Source organism: Plecotus auritus, assembly GCF_963455305.1.
Source record: "Plecotus auritus genome assembly, chromosome: 12".
Taxonomy (NCBI): Eukaryota; Metazoa; Chordata; class Mammalia; order Chiroptera; family Vespertilionidae; genus Plecotus; species Plecotus auritus.
In genome coordinates this window covers 5,590,388-5,610,145 of record NC_137778.1, presented here as the reverse complement: position 1 = coordinate 5,610,145, position 19,758 = coordinate 5,590,388, and the positions used below count along the sequence as shown (strand labels likewise).

Genomic DNA, 19,758 nt, shown 5'->3' with positions numbered 1-19,758 from the left:
CTCGGTCCCAGCGTCAGATGTTTGTAGCCTGCTTGGGAAGATGGGAATCTAATGTTAAAGTAATTATACAAGTTCCACAAAGCACATGCCATCCCAGCTCAGTTTATAGTCCCTCCAGAAGCTATAGTGCCACAGGCAGCGAAGGCTGAGTCCAAACAACTGAGTGGATTGGCTTGGTCTGTGGGCTTGGTGTACCTTCACATGTTGGGGCTCCCCTGGGTGGTTAGGTAAATAAAACCACTGTTAGCAGCTCTTTATTGTTTGGATCTCAGGTTGAGATGAATACAGTTAGGAAGTGAAAAATATCTATCTCCCACTTCTTTTATTCCAAACCCAAAGAAAGCTTTATTGTCCAGAAACAACAAAGGACAGGAAAAAGGAAGGAAACAGCAGAAGAGTCCAGAGCTGCGTTCCCTTTGGATTTTGAGATGACGCCTCCAGGGGGCAGCACCAAGGCAGAGAACTAGACTGAGATCACTCAGTCCTGTCCTCTGTCTGGGGCTCCCCACAGGTCCCCACCATCACTCCTCCCATTCCTTCCAACTTTATTTTTAGCTGGCAGTGGGAGGGGGCAGGATGGGAGGGAAACTAACGAAAACAGAAAGGGAGAGGGACAGAGGCACAGAGGACTTCTCACGCGGCCAGAACAGCCAGGCATGGAGCTGCCTCTCATCCCTCACCTGTTCTTGTCCCTGATGGTCCTGACAGGTGAGGGAGGTTAACTTCTTGGTTTCTGATGGGAAATGAGGGTATGGATGTTTGGCACTGGGACTCTAGGGTTAAAATTATTTGGGAGTTAGGGTGAAAGATGAATGCTGAGTCTCCATTGCTAGTGTGTCTGTATGTCTGTGTGTGCGCGCGTGTGTGTGTTCCCACATTTGCATTCTTACGCCCACAGCATATGACCGCTTAAGTATTGAGATTGTCAGAGCCTGTGTAAGATTTGTGATCCAGTTACCTGAAACCTGTGTCCTAAGCTCTGGAGAAGGTAGGGGACCACAGAGAAACAGGATGTGACCTTCCACGTGGCCACTCTGATTCCTGTCCCCCCCCCCTCTCCAGACCCTTGGTGGTCTCTGGAGCCTGAGGCATAGCTGACTAACCGTGTAGTCAGAACCGTGGGTTTATCTAACCAGTGAGCTACAGTTCCTAGTCATACAGCTCTGGCATTTTCCTGGGTGCGAAAAGGTTCACATACAAAACACCTTTTTGAAAATGAGCACGGTTTGAGGCAGAGCTATCGCCATTGGCGGGAGTGGGGTGGTCTAAGAGGGGGTGGCTTGAAAGGAAGGAGCAAGACACGGAAAGAACCATGGGAGAGACCAGAAGCTGGAATTGTTCCTCACCAGTGCCCTGTAATCTTCGTTTCCTAAAATACCAGCTCTGATTTTAAAGGGATAGGAGGGAAGAATCAGCCAGAACATGATGGGGGGGGCGGGGGGCATCTTTAGAGTGGGTCAACAGCTAAGGAAGAAATTCGGAGGGCAGTGAGGAGGGTGGGTACAGTTAGAAAGGAAGGTGGTGGTTGTGGGAAACTTTAGGGCGAAGGGACCCTTGCTGGGATGAATGGCAAACCATGTGTGTGGGCAGGCGAGGGGCCCCACCCAGTTAATTGCCGCTGAGGTTTTCAGGACTGGAATCACCCGGAGACCTAGACGTTGGAGAATGAGAGTGAGCGTGTAACAATGACACTGAGAGTCAAGAGGGAGAGAGGAGGGACCCAGACAGTCTCCTGTTCTCCCCATGGTCCTGGTTTTGGGGAGACTTTGAAAGGCATAGTTGTTCTGGGGCTACAGTCTCTCTCCCTCTTTTAACCCTCAGCTTGGGAAGGAGGATGTGTAGGAGGAATGATGTGGAAAAGAGGAACTTGACCCAGGCTTGTCTGTAAATTAGATTTCAGGGGTTGGATGGAAATACAGCTGTGCACTAGCATGGCCGAGGGCCACAGGTTAGGCAGCTGGACACAGATACTGGAAGGAGATCATCCTTGCCTGGAGCTCTGAGTCCATGACATTGACAGAGGCCAGGCAGCTTATGAGTAACAAGAGGCCCGATGCACGAAATTCGTGCAAAAGTAGGCCTTCCTTCCCCCCGCTGCCGGCACTGGCATCGGCTTCCCTCTGGCATCCAGGACCTGGGCTTCCCTTGCAGCCCCGGCTTCATCCAGAAGGTCGTCCTAAGTAGCATATTACGCTTTTCTTATTATAGATAAGCAGAGAAATAGATGTATAGCAAAACATGCCCTTCACAGCTTCTCTCTGGGCATTCCCTAGCCTCTCTGACTGCTGGCTGCTAACATTATGATCCTGGCCCCCCAGGTCTCTGCTCCCCCTTCAACCTGGATGTGCATCACCCACGTCTATTTCCAGGGCCACCTGAGGCTGAATTTGGATACAGTGTCTTACAACATGTTGGGGGTGGAAAGCGATGGTGAGGAGGAAGCCAGTGGGGCATGAGACGGGGGCTGTGATGGAGCTGTAAAGGGGGTGAGGCAGGTGGGAATCTAAAGGAATCGGGTCTGTGGATTTGCCACCCCATGCACTTACCCTCTGGACTCTCTCTCTCTCTCTCTCTTTTTTTTTTTTTTTGTATGGCCTATCTCAAAGGTCATGGTCACACTGTGCTTATATTCATGCCCTCCCCCAGGATGCTGGTGGGTGCCCCCTGGGATGGGCCTTCGGGTGACCGAAGGGGAGACATTTACCGCTGCCCCGTAGGGAGCTCCCACAATGCCACATGTGCCAAGGGCCACTTGGGTAAGATGCCTCACTCTTCTACTCCTAACCCCTAACCTTCATACGCTAGTAACTTTGACCCCTTATACCTCACCTTCACCCCCATATCCCACATACTCCCTGTCCCCGACTTGACCCTGATCTCTTCTCAAACTCTTCCAAAATCACCCTGAATTCAAGCACCCCATCGGTGACCCCATGATCTCATTCTCTTCCACTCCCCTCCCACCAGGTGACTACCCACTGGGAAATTCTTCTCGTCCTGCTGTGAACATGCACTTGGGGATGTCTCTACTGGAGACAGATGGTGATGGGGGGTTCATGGTGAGCTAAGGAAAGGGTGTGGCTGGGTCTCTGAAGGTTTGTGGTAGAGAAAGAGCAGTATGGTGAGGGAAGCTGGTCTATGTGGAGGGTCAAGGAGTTAAAAAACCCTAGAAAGTAAGGGGGGGAATCTCAGTGCCTCCTCTTGGCACATGTTCTGAGGGTGCCTCCCAACCTGGGAGTAACTGTGTCTCCCTCCTACCCCCAGGCCTGTGCCCCTCTCTGGTCTCGGGCTTGCGGTTCCTCTGTCTTCAGTTCTGGAATATGTGCCCATGTAGATGCTTCATTCCGGCCCCGGGGAAGCCTGGCACCCACTGCACAGCGTAAGCCAGAAGGAGGGCCGAGGTTCAGTCCCCAGCACGGGGCGCAGGGTGGGAAAAGGGTGGGGCGTCAGGGTCTGACGGGCCTGCATGGCTGTCCTCACTGCTACCTCATGTGTCTGCACAAGTCCCATGCTTCCTAACAGGTTAGAATTCAGATGCAACCAGGGCACTAAGACTCCATGAACTGATCAAAACAATTTCAAAAACTCAGCTCTCACTGTATCCCTCCACACCCTTGGCGACAGCATTTACCTCACCGTTCTCCAATGTGTCATCTATTTTTATACCTCCATCTCCTTTTGTTTAAAGAGTTCTCCACCCAAATGCCTTTTCTTGTATTCTCCTCTCCTCAAACATCTTCAGTCTTCAGTATGGGCTCAGTGGCTGCCTCCTTTGATTCCCCACCATCAGTGCTGTGTTTCTACCTGGCATTCAATTCTTTTTTTTCTGTTTTTGGTAATATGTTTATACTAGGACCCCAGTGCACGAATTCGTGCACCTTGAAAGGAACTGTGGGCCCTGAGGCTGTGGTGGGCACAGGGGTGGGTCTCGGCCCATTCTCCGTGCCCCGCCCGGCCCCTCCCACTGCAGCCCCAGCCCCTTGTCTGCTGGCAGCCTTGCTCCCGCCGCTGCTCTCCCACGCACTGACAGCACCGGCCCCGCTCGCACCTGCTGACAGCGTGGAGCGATTGAGACCTGCAGCGGGTGCAAGCGGGGCCAGTGCCATCAGCGTGTGTGTGTGATAGCTGCTGCCCTGATCGCCCCTCAGGAGCAGGGGGAGGTGGAGAAGCCCTCAGGGGTGATCGGGGTGGCGCCTGGCACCAGCAGCAGGTGCAAGCAGTGGGTGGGACTGTGGTGTGCGGGAACAAAGAAATTTCAGTAATCACCAGAGGCTTGCCCCGATGACAACGACCAGCACCCCGCCTTGGTCTGGTGCCCCCGCTCACCTGCTCCACCATCCTGCCACAGCCAACACCCATCATGTTCTGCACCGCCCTGGTGGTCAGCGCATGCCATAGCGACTGGTTTTTTGGTTGTTCAGTTGTTTCACTGTTCAATCTATTTGCATATTAGGGTTTTATATAGAGAGATTGATTTCAGAGATAGGAAGGGAGAGGGAGATATAGAAACATCAATTGTGCCGCGCCAGCACAGCCAATGGTTCGGCGAGCCTGAGAGAGGGCCGGTGAAGGATGAAGAAAAGACAGACAAAGAGAATACGCTGGGTCTAGGTGGATCTTCTGTGCCTGGCTGAGGCCACAGAACAGATCCAGATGGTGGCAAGCTGATGCTTTATGTTATAGTCAGAGGTAAACAAGGTAGTGGTCACTATAGTTACAATGTTCTTGTGAGTTTCACTTGTTTTGGCAGCACTTGCTGCACCTCCCACAGCCCATTAGCTACCCAGGAAGGATCTAGGGAGCAGTCACAAGATCAAGCTTAATTATGCTTAGAGGGCTGTGCCCTCTAAGCTGGGACTTGTTTGCGGCTTTGCCAGCAGGTCAGTCCGAGGCTTAACCCTATAACCGCTCCCTACAATCAATGATGAGAGAAAATCATCAATTGGCCACCTCATGCATGCATGTGGGGATCAAGCCCACAACCGGGGCATGTGCCCTGACCGGGAATCAAACTGAACCATGACCTCTTGGTTCATGGTCGATGCTCAACCACTGACCCACACTGGCCAGCCTTTTTTTTTTTTTTTAGTATATTGCATGTATGCCCATCTCTCCTTTTATTTGTTTCTACATTTACCCAGGGCCCGGCATACTACCTTCCTTGCATGACAGAAGTGCCTAATAAATGTTTAAATTGAATGTGCCCTCCTCTGACCTCTTCCCTTGTTGCCCTCCTGCTCAGTATCCTGTATCCCTCTGCTCTCTATCACCACACCCTTCCTCCTAGGCTGCCCCACCTACATGGATGTTGTCATCGTCTTGGATGGCTCCAATAGCATCTACCCCTGGTCTGAAGTTCAGACTTTCCTACGAAGACTGGTGGGAAGACTGTTCATTGACCCAGAGCAGATACAGGTGAGAGAGGTCAATAAGGATGGGCTTGGAGGGGAGAGACAGGGAGAGAGGAGATAGTGTCTTCAGGAGTATCCAGACACTCACCTTCCCTCCCTTACACACTTCCTTCTCCCTCCCCACTTTCATTTAAAAAATATATATTTTATTGATTTCAGAGAGGAAGGGAGAGGAAAAGAGAGATAGAAACATCAATGATGAAAGAGAATCGTTCATTGACTGTCTCCTGCACAGATGTTTGTCACTGATGGATGGAGCCCCCCTACTGGGGATGGAGCCCACAACCCGGGCAAGAGCCCTGACCAGGAATCAAACCATGACCTCCTGATTCATAGGTGGACACTCAGCCACTGAGCCACAACAGTTGGGCTACACACATTCATCTGACTGTGCGCTTTGTTCTCAGGTGGGGCTGGTACAGTATGGTGAGAGCCCTGTACATGAGTGGTCCCTGGGAGATTTCCGAACCAAGGAAGAAGTGGTGAGAGCAGCAAGGAACCTGAGTCGGCGGGAGGGACGAGAAACGAAGACTGCCCAAGCAATAATGGTGGCCTGGTGAGGCACTGGGAGGGGAGTGTGGGAGCAGAGTGAGGAGGGCCTAGACGGGTTCGGGAGGTTTGGAGTGCAGTGTGTGCATCCCAGGATGCCTTGCATGCTTATCTTCATGTGAACACTAATGGTGGGTGGGGGAAAGCTAAGTTGACTGTCAGTGCACTCCCTCTCGTCACGTTTCTACAAAATATCTGTCTGTATCGCTCCATGTTTCTGCTTGTTGATCTCTGCACACAGAACTCTCTCTCCATCCGGTCACTCCCACTTTGATCTTGACCCTCAGGTTCTCCATCACTCATGTCCTCGCTCACTTTCCAAACACGATTCAAATTCATTCTGGGAAGACTAGCCTGACCTGACCATTCTTCTTTATTCTACATTCCCTTCATACGTGTCCTCCCAAATGCACTCTTTGCTAAATTATCGTAGGAATGAATGAATTTTATACTTATTGCTCTGGCTGGGTAGCTCAGTTGGTTAGAGCATCAACCCAATACACCAAGGTTGTGGGCTTGATCCCCAGTCACGGCACATACAAGAATCAACCAATATATGCAGAAATATATAGAACAGCAAAAATCTTTCTCTCTTTCTCAAATCCATTTAAAAATAAGGAATTTTGTGTTGATTTGCATTGATGTTATGCTAATCTATATGTTCTATGATATTCAAGCATTTGAGCTCTTACTGTGTGTCAGTCTGCATGCTAGACACTGTTGGGGAGATGGTCTAAAAGGCAAGATGCCGGACCTCAGTAAACTGGTGACACTGGGGGGTGTGTGTGTGTGTGTGTGTGTGTGTCTGTGTGTGTGTGTACGTCTGATCACACCTCCTTTCTCTCTCTTCTCAGCACAGAAGGATTCAGTCAGTCCCGTGGGGGCCGCCCAGAGGCTGCCAGGCTGCTGGTGGTTGTCACTGATGGAGAATCACATGACGGAGAGGAGCTTCCCGCAGCACTGAAGGCCTGTGAGGCTGGACGAGTGACCCGCTATGGCATTGCCGTGAGACCCTGCTCGGGACCTGGAAGGATGGGGTGGGGTGGGGATGGTGACATCAGGACTGGGAACTTGAGAAAAACCACTTCCCAGACACCAGCCAGCTTCCCCTCCCTTCACTTTGGTTGGCTGTGTTCTGTACCAGCTCTAATATCCCAGTCCACACAGTCAGCAGACCCACCCTGCGCTCTGACCCCAGGTCCTCGGCCACTACCTCCGGCGGCAGCGAGACCCCAGCTCTTTTGTGCGGGAAATCAGAGCTATCGCCAGTGACCCAGACGAGAGATTCTTTTTCAATGTCACCGATGAAGCTGCGCTGACCGACATTGTGGACGCACTGGGAGACCGGATTTTTGGCCTTGAGGGTAAGGATTCCCCTGAAGAAATGGAGGGCGGGGAAGGGGGTTCTGGAGTATAGGTGCCTCAATAATGTCTCATGCCCAAGGGTCCCATGGAGAAAACGAAAGCTCCTTTGGTCTGGAAATGTCTCAGATTGGTTTCTCTGCTCATCGGCTAAAGGTTGGACAGCCTGACCCCTCCATGCATGACCCCTCTCGACCTCTGACTCCTTCCAGCCTCTGACTCCGACCCCAGCGTTCTTCTATATTCCTCCTTTAACCAGTGTCCATTCTGACGGCTCCTGGCTTTCACACTGACCCTGGCCTGTGCTCGGAGGCCCCCTCCCTCCTGGAGAGCTTTGCTCTGACTCCCCGCTGCCTTCGGGGTGACCCTGTCTGTTCTGCCCCACAGGATGGGATTCTCTTTGGGATGGTGGGGGCCTATGACTGGGGGGGCTCCGTGTTATTATGGCTTGAAGAAGGTCACCACCTTTCCCCCCCACGGACGGCCCTGGAAGATGAGTTCCCCCCTGCATTGCAGAACCATGCGGCCTACCTGGGTGAGCAGCAGGGGTTTGCAGAGGCCTGGGAGGTGGGGGACGCTTCCCGGTGTGGGGGATGAGGCACTGCCTCTGCACCCACGCAGTTACGCACTGACCTCTGCTACTCTCCCTGGGACCCTCCTAGGCCTGTAGGGATCCCGCCCATTCTGACCCCGTCTTCTTTTCCTTCCGCCCCGATTCCCTGCCCACTTCCAGGTTACTCTGTTTCCTCCATGCTTTTGCGGGGTGGACAACGCCTCTTTCTCTCAGGGGCTCCTCGGTTTAGACATCGAGGAAAGGTCATCGCCTTCCAGCTTAAGAAAGATGGGGCTGTGAGGGTCGCCCAGAGCCTCCAGGGGGAGCAGGTAGGGCATCCGAGGGGAATCAGCCTGTAGGGAGACAGTGTGGGCTGGAGAGGGGCCTGAGAAGTCTGTGCTGAATTCTGCTTGGCAGAATCTGTCAGGGCCGTGTGGACCAGAGCGGCAGGTGGTGGGGGTTTCCTACTTGTTCACAATCACCTTCCTTTTTCTCTGGGTTCACCACTCCCCCCCACTCCCCAGATTGGCTCATACTTTGGCAGTGAGCTCTGCCCATTGGATACAGATGGCGATGGAACAACTGATGTCTTACTTGTGGCTGCCCCCATGTTTCTGGGACCCCAGAACAAGGAGACAGGACGTGTGTATGTGTATCTGGTGGGTCAGGTGAGACTTGCTTGCCGGTGAAGAAGGAGGGAGAAGGGAAGGCACATGTATTTGAGCCTGGCCGAGAGGTTGGGACAATCAGATCGACACCTCTCTTCTCCTCGCCTCCACCAGCAGTCCTTGCTCACACTCCAGGGAACACTTCATCCGGAACCTCCCCAGGATGCTCGGCTTGGTTTTGCCATGGCTGCCCTTCCTGACCTGAACCATGACGGCTTTGCTGACGTGGCGGTGGGGGCACCACTGGAGGATGGGCACCATGGAGCGCTGTACCTCTACCATGGGACTCGGAGTGGAGTCAGGCCCCACCCTGCCCAGGTCAGGAGTGCCAAGTAAAGCAGGGGCATGTGGGAGCAAGGGAAATGGGGACGTGGTCTCTGCTTATCAGTGCTCCCCTGGACTTGGGACCCAAACTGAACAAATGCTTTTTATTAGTACAGTAGCCCCCTCCCCCACAGGGACATGCTCCAAGACCTCCAGAGGATGCCCGAAACTGCACATAGTACCAGACTTTACATACACTGTGTTTACACTGTGTTATAGGCCTGTTCCTATACATACAGACCTATAATAACATGTAATTTATAAATTATGCACAGTAAGAGATTAACAACAATAATGAAACAGAACAATTATAACAATCCTATATAATAAAGAGGTAATATGCAAATTGACTGTCACACCCTCACAAGATGGCTGCCTACAACTAGGCCGGCAGGGGGGTTAGTGAGGGACGACCAAATGACTGAACAGCAGGCTGCGTGGGGCGACCAGGCCGGCAGGGGGGCAGTAAGGGGTGACCAGGCCGGTGGGGAGTGGGGGCAGTTAGGAGCAACCAGGCCAGCAGGGAGGGGACAGTTGGGGGTGACCTGGCCAACAGTGGGGGGCAGTGAGGGGTGATCAGGCCAGTGGCGGGGAGGGCAGTTAGGGGCGACCAGGCAGGCAGGCAGGTAAGTGATTAGGAGCCAGCAGTCCAGGATTGTGAGAGGGATGTCTAACTGCCAGTTTAGGCCCGATCCCTGGGATTGGGCCTAAACCGGCAGTCAGACATCCCCCAAGGGGTCCCGGATTGGAGAGGATGCAGGCTGGGCTGAGGGGACCACCCCCCACCCCAGCCCATGCACGGATTTCATGCTATAGTATGCTATAATAAAACTCATATGAATGTGGCATTATTAAATAAAATAAGGGTTACTTGAACAAAGCCATGTGATTCCTTCAAATTGATCTGATAGCTAAGACGGCTACTAAGTGACTCACAGTGGGTAGCATAGTCAGTGTGGCTCCATTGGACAAAGGGATGACTCACACCCCAGGTGGGACAGAGTGGGGCAGCTTAAGAGTCTGTCCCACTGCTCAGAATAGCACACAGTTTAAAACTTAGGAATCATTTATTTCTGGAAATTTTTATTAAATATTAACAGCAGAAAGTGAAACCGTGGATAAGCGGGGACTACTGTGGTAAAAATGGTGAGGTGGAGGGGGATACAGGTTGCTATACGAGGGAATCCTGAACACAGGCAAGTTTCTCTTGTTCTGATGAAAGAATTAGGAGCCAGGTGGGAGGCCTGGGAAACCAGGTGTGGGAGTCCCTGCTCAAACACCCCCTCTTCCCCTCAGCGGATTGCTGCTATCTCCATGCCACAGGCCCTCAGCTACTTCGGCCGAAGTGTAGATGGCCGGTTAGATCTGGATGGAGATGACTTGGTGGATGTGGCTGTGGGTGCCCAAGGGGCGGCCATTCTGCTCAGGTGAGTGGTCCCATTTCAGGTAAAGTGGACAGCTCAGCATGGCTGTTCAAAGCAAGGGATTTGGAGTCACAGGCTTAGATTTAGATTTCTTAGTCAACTTACTCTGGGCCTCCATTTCCTAGTTTTTAAAATGGGAACAATCCTACTTAATAGGCTTATTGTGAGGATGAAATGAGGTAATCCATGTAAAGATCTTTACACAGTACCTAGCACATAGCAAGTACTTCTTAAATGTTAGCTGTTATCACCTGGCCAGCATGGCTTAGTAGTTGAGCGTCGATCTATGAACCAGAAGGTCACAGTTCAATTCCTGGTCAGAGCATATGCCCGAGTTGTGGGCTGGATCCCCAGTGTGGGGGCATGCAGGAGGCAGCTGGTCAATGACTCTCTCTCATCATTGATGTTTCTATCTCTCTCCCTCTCCCTTCCTCTCTGAAATCAATAAAAATACATATTTTTAAAAATAGATAGATATTTTAAATGTTAGCTATTATCTGGCTTCTGTTAGAAGGTTCAGAGGAAAGAGACCTGTACGCCTAGTCCCTCATTCTTGCCTTTGCTCTCAGGAGGCAAACGCTGGGAGTGGATTTTCTCAAGGTCTTTCCTCCGACTAGAATTTCTTTCCCACCCTGTGCCTAGCTCCCGGCCCATTGTCCGCCTGGCCCCTTCCTTGGTTGTGACCCCGCCGACCATCAGCGTGGTTCAGAGAGACTGCATGCGGCGAGGCCAGGAGGCAGCCTGCCTCTCTGCAGCCCTCTGCTTCCGAGTGACCTCCCGCACGCCTGGCCGCTGGGACCGCCGGCTCTGTGAGTGACGGCAGTGCATCCCAGGCACCTCTCCACCGTGCCTGCCTCGGCCTCTGGACCCTCTGACCCTCACTCTTGCCGCCCCATGCAGACTCGCAGTTCACAGCATCACTGGATGAGTGGACAGCTGGAGCCCGGGCAGCTTTTGACGGCGCTGGCCAGAGGCTGGCCCCCCGGCGGCTCCGGCTCACCGTGGGGAATGTCACTTGTGAGCAGCTACGCTTCCACGTGCTGGTGAGGAGGGGTAGGAACCGCTTTGCCTCAGGGCCTGGGAGTGAGGGGAAGGCTGGATCAGAGGAGGAATTTCAGCAATTCAGACTTTGGAGTTGGGCTGATCTGGGTTTGAATTTTAACTGCCGTTTACCATCTGTGCAATCTGGAAAGTGGGTTTCCTTGCCTGCAAAGCGGGGGGCAGGGGGGATGGAGATAATAATAACTGCATCACAGGAGTTGTATTAGAAGCAAAGGTGGTGCCCTAACCGGTTTGGCTCAGTGGATAGAGCATTGGCCTGAGGACTTAAGGGTCCCAGGTTCAATTCCAGTCAAGGGCATGTACCTTAGTTGTGGGCACATACCCGGTGGGGAGTGTGCAGGAGGCAGCTGATCGATGTTTCTCTTTCATCGATGTTTCTAACTCTCTATCCCTCTCCCTTCCTCTCTGTAAAAAATCAATAAAATAAAAAAAAATTTAAAAAAAAAAGAAGCAAAGGTGGTCCTGGCCAGGCAGCTCGGTTAGAGCTTCGTCCCATGTGCCAAGGTTGCGGTCAGGGCACATACAGGAATCAACCAATGAATGCATGAACAGTGGAACAACAAATTGATGTTTTTCCTCTCTCCCCTTCCTCTATCTCTCAAATCAATCAGGAAATAATTTTTTTTAAGAAAGAAGTAAATGTGATAGTATTGCTAAAACCTTCGACAGTGCCCAACACACAGACAGTGCCCCATAAATGATCACTGTACTGACTACATTCTGCAGGGCCTGGGTTGTCCCCTAACCCCCGCTCCCCCTGACCTTGCCTCTGGTTTCCCTCAGGATACATCAGACTACCTCCGGCCGGTGGCCTTGACGGTGACCTTTGCTTTGGACAACACCACGAAGCCAGGCCCTGTGCTGGATGAGGGCTCCCTCACCTCTATACGAAAGCTGGTCAGCAGTTCCACGCCCTGCCCTGGGCCCCAACACTGCCCTTCTCCGTGAATTCAAGAGAAAGAAAGGGGAGGGAGGAGATGAGATCACAGTGAACCTGACCTGGGCACCCGCTCTTCTCTCTTCCCCTTCTTCCCAACGCCATTCCTTCCTCCTTGCCTTCTCCTCAGCCCGGGCCCCTCCTCTCTCCTCTAGGTGCCCTTCTCAAAGGACTGTGGCCAAGACAATGAATGTGTCACAGACCTGGTGCTCCGAGCGAATATGGACATCAGAGGCTCCAGGTGGGATGGACAGGAACTGGCCAAACCAGGGTGACCTGAGCCAGGCTGGAAGGGACTAGAAGGGAACTGGAGGGTGGTTCTTCGCCCGCAAAACAGAAGTGAGGCTTTTGGCATTCCTTCAACTCCTGAGTTCTCCCTTGTACACCTCTCCCAGGAAGGACCCGTTCGTGGTTCAAGGTCGGCGGAAAGTGCTGGTGACAGCCACCCTGGAGAACAGGAAGGAGAATGCCTACAACACCAGCCTGAGCCTCAGCTTCTCTAGAAACCTCCATCTGGCCAGTTTCACTCCTCAGGTGTCCGGGGGGAAGGGGTTTGGGGAGGAGGCGGAGAAGAAGGAGGGAGAAGAGTGGGTATTGTCCTCAGCTGCGAGGGACTCTAGAGAAAGGCTCAGTGTTTAGGGGCTGCGGGCAGGAGAGCAGTCCCAGCCCCAGCTCTGCTCCACCCCGAGTGTCTCTGCTCTCAGAGGGACAGGTCGGTGAAGGTGGAGTGTGCCGCGCCTTCCCCTCACGCCCGGCTCTGCAGTGTGGGACATCCCGTCTTTCAGACTGGAGCCAAGGTAAGTGGGGCCCAGGATGAGAAAGGGGCTCTGAGAGAGCAGGGGCTGGACTGGGTGGGGCCTGGGGCTTGGAGAAGGAGGCACACGGGGCTCCTGCTCCTCTGTAGTTGCCCCGTGATGAGGAATCTACCATGACCCATGCCTCCTGCCTGCAGGTGACCTTTCTGCTGGAGTTTGAGTTTAGCTGCTCCTCCCTCCTGAGCCAGGTCCTTGTGAGGCTGACGGCCACCAGGTGAGAGCAAAGGGGACCTCCTCCCGCCCTCTCCTGGTGGGTCTTGGTGGTTGAGTTGTATGTGTATTGGAGGAGGGGGATAAATAGCCTTGACCCCTCTCCTCCTGAGAGGGTATCTGAGACAGGATGTCAGCCTCTCCCCCGGCCCTACAGCAATAGCCTGGAGAGAAATGGGACCCTTCACGATAACACAGCCCAGACCTCAGCCTACATCCAGTATGAACCTCACCTTCTCTTCTCTAGGTACGGCTTGGTCCCCTCTGGGCCTCCCCACCCCGTTCTGACCTCAGACTCACAGTCTTTATGTTTCCACCTCTCCCTTCACGTGCTTCAGTGTTCCCCAAAGCCCAAACCCTTGGGGCTGCTCCTCGTTTTGCCCCCAATCCCACTCATGCAAAATCTTCTCTTTTAAGCATCTTACTTTCTTCCTAGGTTTGGGGCTTTGCTGGGCCTGGGGATTGGAGGAGGGTGGGGGGATATGGGATGTGGCCATAGACATTGTTAGTCTGCCGTGTCTCATGTCAATCTTCTCTATGTACCCCCACCTCTTTATTCATGTGCTGGCTCGGCCTTCCCTGACTCCATATATGTATTGACCATGTGCCTGTGTCTGTGTCATGGCTATGGCCATGTACTTCCTGACTTGGTGTCCACGCAGTGAGTCCACTATGCACCGCTATGAGGTTCATCCATACGGGACCCTCCCAGTGGGTCCTGGCCCTGAATTTAAAACCACTCTTAGGGTGAGAAGCTGGAGGGCCTTGGAATGAGCAGGGGAAGGGGGAGGTGTCCCGGGGGAAAGCCTCTCTTAGATGTCAATGGGATCTAGGATAAAGAGGAGCAGATGACAAAGGATCTTCTGTCTCCTGCTTCTTCCCGTTTTCAATTCCCCTCTCAGGTTCAGAACCTTGGCTGCTATGTGGTCAGTGGCCTCGTCATCTCAGCTTTCCTTCCAGCCGTGGCCCATGGGGGCAATTACTTCCTGTCACTGTCTCAAGTCATCACTCACAATGTGAGTCTGGGCCCGGGGGATGTGCAGCCCTCCACCTTGATCTGGTGGACTCACCAGCCCCTATCTGCTGGGTCACTGCCCTCAGGGCTCCCACCCCTGGGGGACCTTTCCTTTACGGATGTGGCTTCTTTGAGAAGAAAGAAAGGGATTACCCCCCTATAAGAGTGTGGGCAGTTGCTGCTCAGCATGAAGTGGCTGGCCTCTCACCATCAAGAGAGTCCCTCAAGTTCCATCTTTCTCCAGGCAAGCTGCGCAGTGCAGAATCTGACTGAGCCCCCAGGGCCCCATGCACACCCAGAGGAGCTTCAGCACACAAGCAGGCTGGTATGCGTCACAAGGATGGAGCGATGTATCCAGAGTGGGAACAGCAGAGTTTGGAGCCTTAGGGTTGGGGGCAGAGCCTGGAGCAGGAAGTGGGAGGTCTTTCCACCAGGTCCTGATCTGTCTCTCTCCTGTGACAGAATGGGAGCAACACTCGGTGTCAGGTGGTGCGGTGCCACCTTGGGCGGCTCGCTAAGGGGACCGAGGCCTCCGTCGGACTACTGAGACTGGTTCACAATGAATTCTTCCGGAGGGTAAACCTTTTATTTCCCACTACTCTTCCCTTCTCTTCCAATCTGGAACTTGAGCACAGGCTTTGGAAGTAAACAAACCTGTGTTCATATTCCACTTTGCCTCTTACTAGCTATTGGATGTTGAGCAAGTTATTTCATCTCTCTAAGCTTCTTTCTTCTCATCTCTAAAATGGGGGTGATGCCCTAACCGGTTTGGCTCAGTGGATAAAGCGTCGGCCTGCGGACTAAAAGGTCGCAGGTTCAATTCCGGTCAAGGGCATGTACCTTGGTTGCGGGCACATTCCCAGTAGGAGATGTGCAGGAGGCAGCTGATCGATGTTTCTCTCTCATCGATGTTTCTAACTCTCTGTCCCTCTCCCTTCCTCTCTGTAAAAAATCAATAAAATATATTTAAATAAATAAATAAATAAATAATAAAAAAATAAAATGGGGGTGATAACACCTACTTTAAGGGCTTGTTGTAAAGAATAATTGAATAATGAGATGGACTCATTAAAAGCTAGTTATTATCCTCCATTTATCATCCCTTAGTACTATACTAATAATCAATCAACATTGATAGGATACCTAAAATTCAATCAATTAATAATCCATCAAGTGGCTAATATATAAAAGGTCCTATACTAGGAGACACTGAGGAGAATATCCCCAATGTTTAGCACCATGTTTAAATCACTGTAGTGACCTAACACATTTCTGTTAAGTAAATGAACAAATAGTAGACTTACATGCAGGATATGTATTATAAGGTAGTCAGAAGTAAGATTATATAGTTGAGAGAAATCTAAATTATGAAAGTTCTCTAAAGCTAGGGAGATAAAATGGAACTTAATATGATTGGCAGTTAGGAGTCAGTGTGAATTCCTGAGCAGGGAAATGACATCTTAATTACAACAGCTATTCAGTACTAGGGTTATTTACTGTGCATCCCCATATATCATCTACTTAAATAACACAACATCCCTGGGATGTAGGCTTATGTTTTAAGGGAAGTTAACTCTGACAGACCATTCCTCTCTAAGTCTAGTCCTCTCTTTATCTCTCTTTGGCATCCTCTATTTTAAAAATAATATTTTATTGATTTTAGAGAAAGAGGAAGGGAGAGGGAGAGAGAGATAGAAACATCGGTGAGAAACATCTACACTGATCAGCTGTCTTCTGCACGCCCCCTACTGGATATCGAGCCCACAACTGGGTCCTGTGCCCTGACTGGGAACGGGTCGGTGACCTCTTGGTACATGGGTCAGTGCTCAACTACTGAGCCACACCATGTGGGTTTTGGTATCCTCTTTTTAATTCATTATTCTTTTTAAATTTTTAAATTGATTTTAGAGAGAGGGAGAGAGAGAAGCATCTATGTGTTGTTTCACTTATGTATGCATTCATTGGTTGATTCTTGTATGTGCCCTGACTGGGGATTAAACCTACAACCTTGGCATAGCAGGATGACACTCTAACCAAGTAAGCTGCCTGGCCAGGGCATTCAGCCATTCTTTTAACAAAGATTTATTATGAAACCACTAGGTATTTGGCACTGTGCTAGGTACTAGACACTAGGAACACATAATTGAAGATTTTTTTAAAATATGTTTTTATTGATTTTAGAGAGAGAGGAAGGGAGAGGGAAAGGAAGTGTGAGAAAGAGAGAGAGAGAAACATTGACCAGATGCCTCCCATACGCACCCCAACTGAGTATTGAACCCACAACAACCTGGGCATGTGCCCTGACCAGGAATCGAACCAGCAACCTTTCAGTGCACAGGACAATGCTCAACCAACTTAGCCCCACTGGCAGGGCTAGGGACACATAATTAATAAGACATAGCCCTTGTCCTCAAAGATCTTATAATTAGTGGTGGAAGACAGAAAAGGAAACAGAATATTATAACCTTAGCAGGGGTGGTGGGGTTTAGAAGGAAATACTTTCTGAAATCCCAGAGGAGATGATGTCTAAACTTCAACCTAAAAGAGGGGTAGCACTTAGCCAAAGAAAGGGAAGTTGAATGCGTTTCAGGTAGAGCAGACAGCATAACGAAGGACTCTAGCTTTAGAGAATTTTCATAATTTAGATTTCTCTCATTTATCCGTCTATAACCCTTTTTCTCCTTCCCCATTGGTCTCCAACCTTTACTTCTGGTCTTCAGAGTCCTGAGAGTTGTGTCTTTCAGCCTCATCTTTGTTACTGGAGTTCCAATTGCCACACTCCCTGATGACGGCTCACTTTAAATGTCTTCCCATCTACTTGTTCTGCAGGCCAAATTCAAGTCTCTGACAGTGGTCAGCACCTTCGAGCTGGGAGCTGAGGAGGGCAGTGTCCTACAGCTGACCGAAGCTTCCCGCTGGAGTGAGGTGTGAGAGCTGTGAAAACATTGATTGGATGCCTCCCGTATGAGGGTGGGGGTGGGGAAAGGACACGTGTGGGCTTTTTTCAGAAGTGTCTTCATCAGGCAGCAATCGAGGAGTCAGAAGTGACAAGTCAGGAAGCTAGGGTCCCACTGCCTCCTTTCCTGCCTCAGCTTCAATCCTTTCAGTCTTCTATTTGGAGGCTGGCTTTGCTTGAATGTGGAGTGAGGCGAGCTGGGTGAAAGGGTGCAGGTAAAAGACCACTCTCCTCCCCACACAGAGCCTCCTGGAGGTGATCCAGACTCGCCCTGTGCTCATCTCCCTGTGGGTCCTCATTGGCAGTGTCCTGGGAGGGCTGCTGCTGCTGGCTTTCCTTGTCTTCTGCCTTTGGAAGGTAAGCACGGCTTTGGTTGGAAGTAGGGCATGGTGCCCACGCCTTGAGGGGTCCTTGATTGTAGCAGGGAAAACCGGGTTTGTGCCGGGCAGGCGGTGGGTGTCATGCCCAACCTCCTTCCCTGAACTCCACAAATATTGGCTGAATTAAACTAAGCCAAATAAAATAAATGTGAACCTCATGTTTGGAAGCAGAACCAAAGTGAAAACTTCAGATAAGTCTGAGGGTTGTTGGCAAGATCCCCAGGCAGGCCATTTGACAATAACTCTTATCTCTTCCTGGACAGCTTGGCTTCTTTGCCCATAAGAAGATCCCCGAGGAAGAAAAAAGAGAAGAGACACTGGAGCAATGAATGTAGAATATAGGGTCCTAGAAAGTCCTCCCTGGAAGCTTCTCCAAAAGACTGCAAAAGAACGTAGGCTGGGGGCCCTGAGGGGACAAGAATACGCCCCTGGATGGCCTCCCCTCAACTGAACCCTGACTTGACTTTGGAGTCATGAGGAAGCTGCTGGCAAGAGATGAGGTCTTACCTCAGACGAGAAGGGCTGGCACCCACACTAGAAACACTCCCACTGTCTGCTTTCCTCCTCATGATCATGGTTCCACGGCCAACACGGGGGGCCTTTTTCTCTAGCCTCAGGAATCAGGAATTTTTTGCCTAGGTCCCTGCCTCCTTTCAGATTCCCTCTACGGCCTCCTTCACAATTTGGGAAGGGTGAGGGTTGTCTTCCTCTGTCCCCTGCCTCTCATCTTCCTGCTTGCTCCCCGCTCCACAGGAGGGAGCTGACGTTGGCTTGAAAGAAGTAAAGTCAACATCTGCTGCTTTCCTCTGGAGTCTGGTGATTCAGAAAGCCAATTGGGGAGAGTCAACAGGAAAAAAGAGGGAGGAGGAAAAGCCACAAGAGACATTCTGTACAATTCCAAGGAACAGAGAAGCCTTTACACAGGCAACTGCCATCCCCCTGAAACCTGAGACTTGGTGGTGCCCTGGCCCGCCCTCAGGTGCTGGGGAAACCGAGCTGGTCCAGGCCTGCTGGGTATGGGTTTCCCAGCTCCCACCATTCCCTGGGAGCAAAGCCAGGTCCCCGAATCTCTGGAGCCAGGGGCCCCCAGGTGGCTAGAGGTGGAATAGCAGAGCAGCCTGGATACCCCAGGCAGCATTTTCTCCTCCCTCAGGCCTCACAAACTTTTGAGCCCTCTATAAACTGCTGCCTGAAGGTGGGAAACCCTTCCACCTTACCAGCTCTGGGAAGCAGCAGCCCCATGGAGTCTGAATGAGTGGGGTCTGCATTGAGGAGGAAGCTAAAGTGAGTAGCAGGAGGTCTCTGAGGAGCAAGCCCTTCCTTGCTCAGCACTGGTTGTTTAGCACAAATAGCTCCTAGGAAATGTTTCTGGGGCAACTCCTTTGCAGGGCTTCTCTGGTGGAAGCACGTTGCCAGCCCCTGCCTGATGTTTACTAGAAATTCTCAAGTTCATTTCCATCTCTGGACCACCCCCACCGCATCCCACTTTTTGGTCATGGCCGGTTAAGAGAATTTGATTCTCATCAACAACTGGGTAACTTATATTTCTTTGTAATCAAGACTTTGGATACCAAAGTCAGTTATTGGTCTCCAGGGTGCAGCACCCATTTAGAGCTGAGATCAGTCATCTGACTAGCAGACACAGAACCTGTCCTTCAGGGCTGTCCTTGAGGCCCACAGTATTGACTTTGGCATGTCTCGAGCTGTTTGCAGAGGGCATTGTCTCTGTTGTCCAGCATGGTGGACAGCATATCAGATGGCCAGAACAAATAAAGTTCCGTGTCAAGTGACTTCCGTTTTTTTTGAGTCCCCTAGGACAGAGAGATTACTCTTGGTTCCCTTGAGGTGAGACCTTAAACGCCTGAGTCCCTCGAAGGCAAAGTTATGAAGCATTTGAAATGGTTTTCTGTGCCTCTCCCCCTGCAATGTGCCCTAACATCCTGTGTAAAATGTGTGGGTTTGGGAGGCACATAGGCCTAGATTGAAGCCCCAGGTCTGCCATTTATTAGCTGGTGGCCTTGGGCAAGTCATAACTACCCCAAGGCTCCGATAACAACAATAGGCTGGGTGATACAGTAGTTAAGAATAAAAA

The 19,758-nt window shown here is 51.4% G+C and overlaps 1 protein-coding gene across 3 annotated transcripts; it reads left to right on the top strand.

The window, feature by feature from the left end:
• Positions 1-650: 650 nt before the first annotated feature.
• ITGA10 (integrin subunit alpha 10) lies at positions 651-19,454 on the top strand (the record flags this gene model as incomplete). 3 transcript variants are annotated; one of them, XM_080647703.1, is made up of 30 exons in its annotated part: positions 651-708; positions 2,319-2,430; positions 2,647-2,756; positions 2,968-3,059; positions 3,265-3,379; positions 5,288-5,415; positions 5,819-5,967; positions 6,815-6,965; positions 7,159-7,324; positions 7,405-7,478; positions 7,710-7,857; positions 8,056-8,204; positions 8,400-8,543; positions 8,658-8,861; positions 10,164-10,294; positions 10,934-11,100; positions 11,192-11,334; positions 12,137-12,250; positions 12,446-12,531; positions 12,686-12,824; positions 12,995-13,087; positions 13,243-13,319; positions 13,473-13,562; positions 13,978-14,062; positions 14,218-14,331; positions 14,575-14,655; positions 14,793-14,906; positions 17,160-17,255; positions 17,530-17,643; positions 17,930-19,454. In XM_080647703.1, the coding sequence occupies 30 exons, from the start codon at positions 657-659 to the stop codon at positions 17,993-17,995; spliced, it is 3,504 nt and encodes a 1,167-aa protein (XP_080503829.1). In that variant the 3' UTR covers positions 17,996-19,454. The 3 variants fall into 3 exon arrangements, with proteins under 3 accessions (XP_080503829.1, XP_080503830.1, XP_080503831.1); XM_080647704.1 differs by having other exon boundaries at positions 657-717; XM_080647705.1 differs by lacking the exons at positions 2,319-2,430; positions 2,647-2,756; positions 2,968-3,059; positions 3,265-3,379 and having other exon boundaries at positions 657-708.
• Positions 19,455-19,758: the final 304 nt, after the last annotated feature.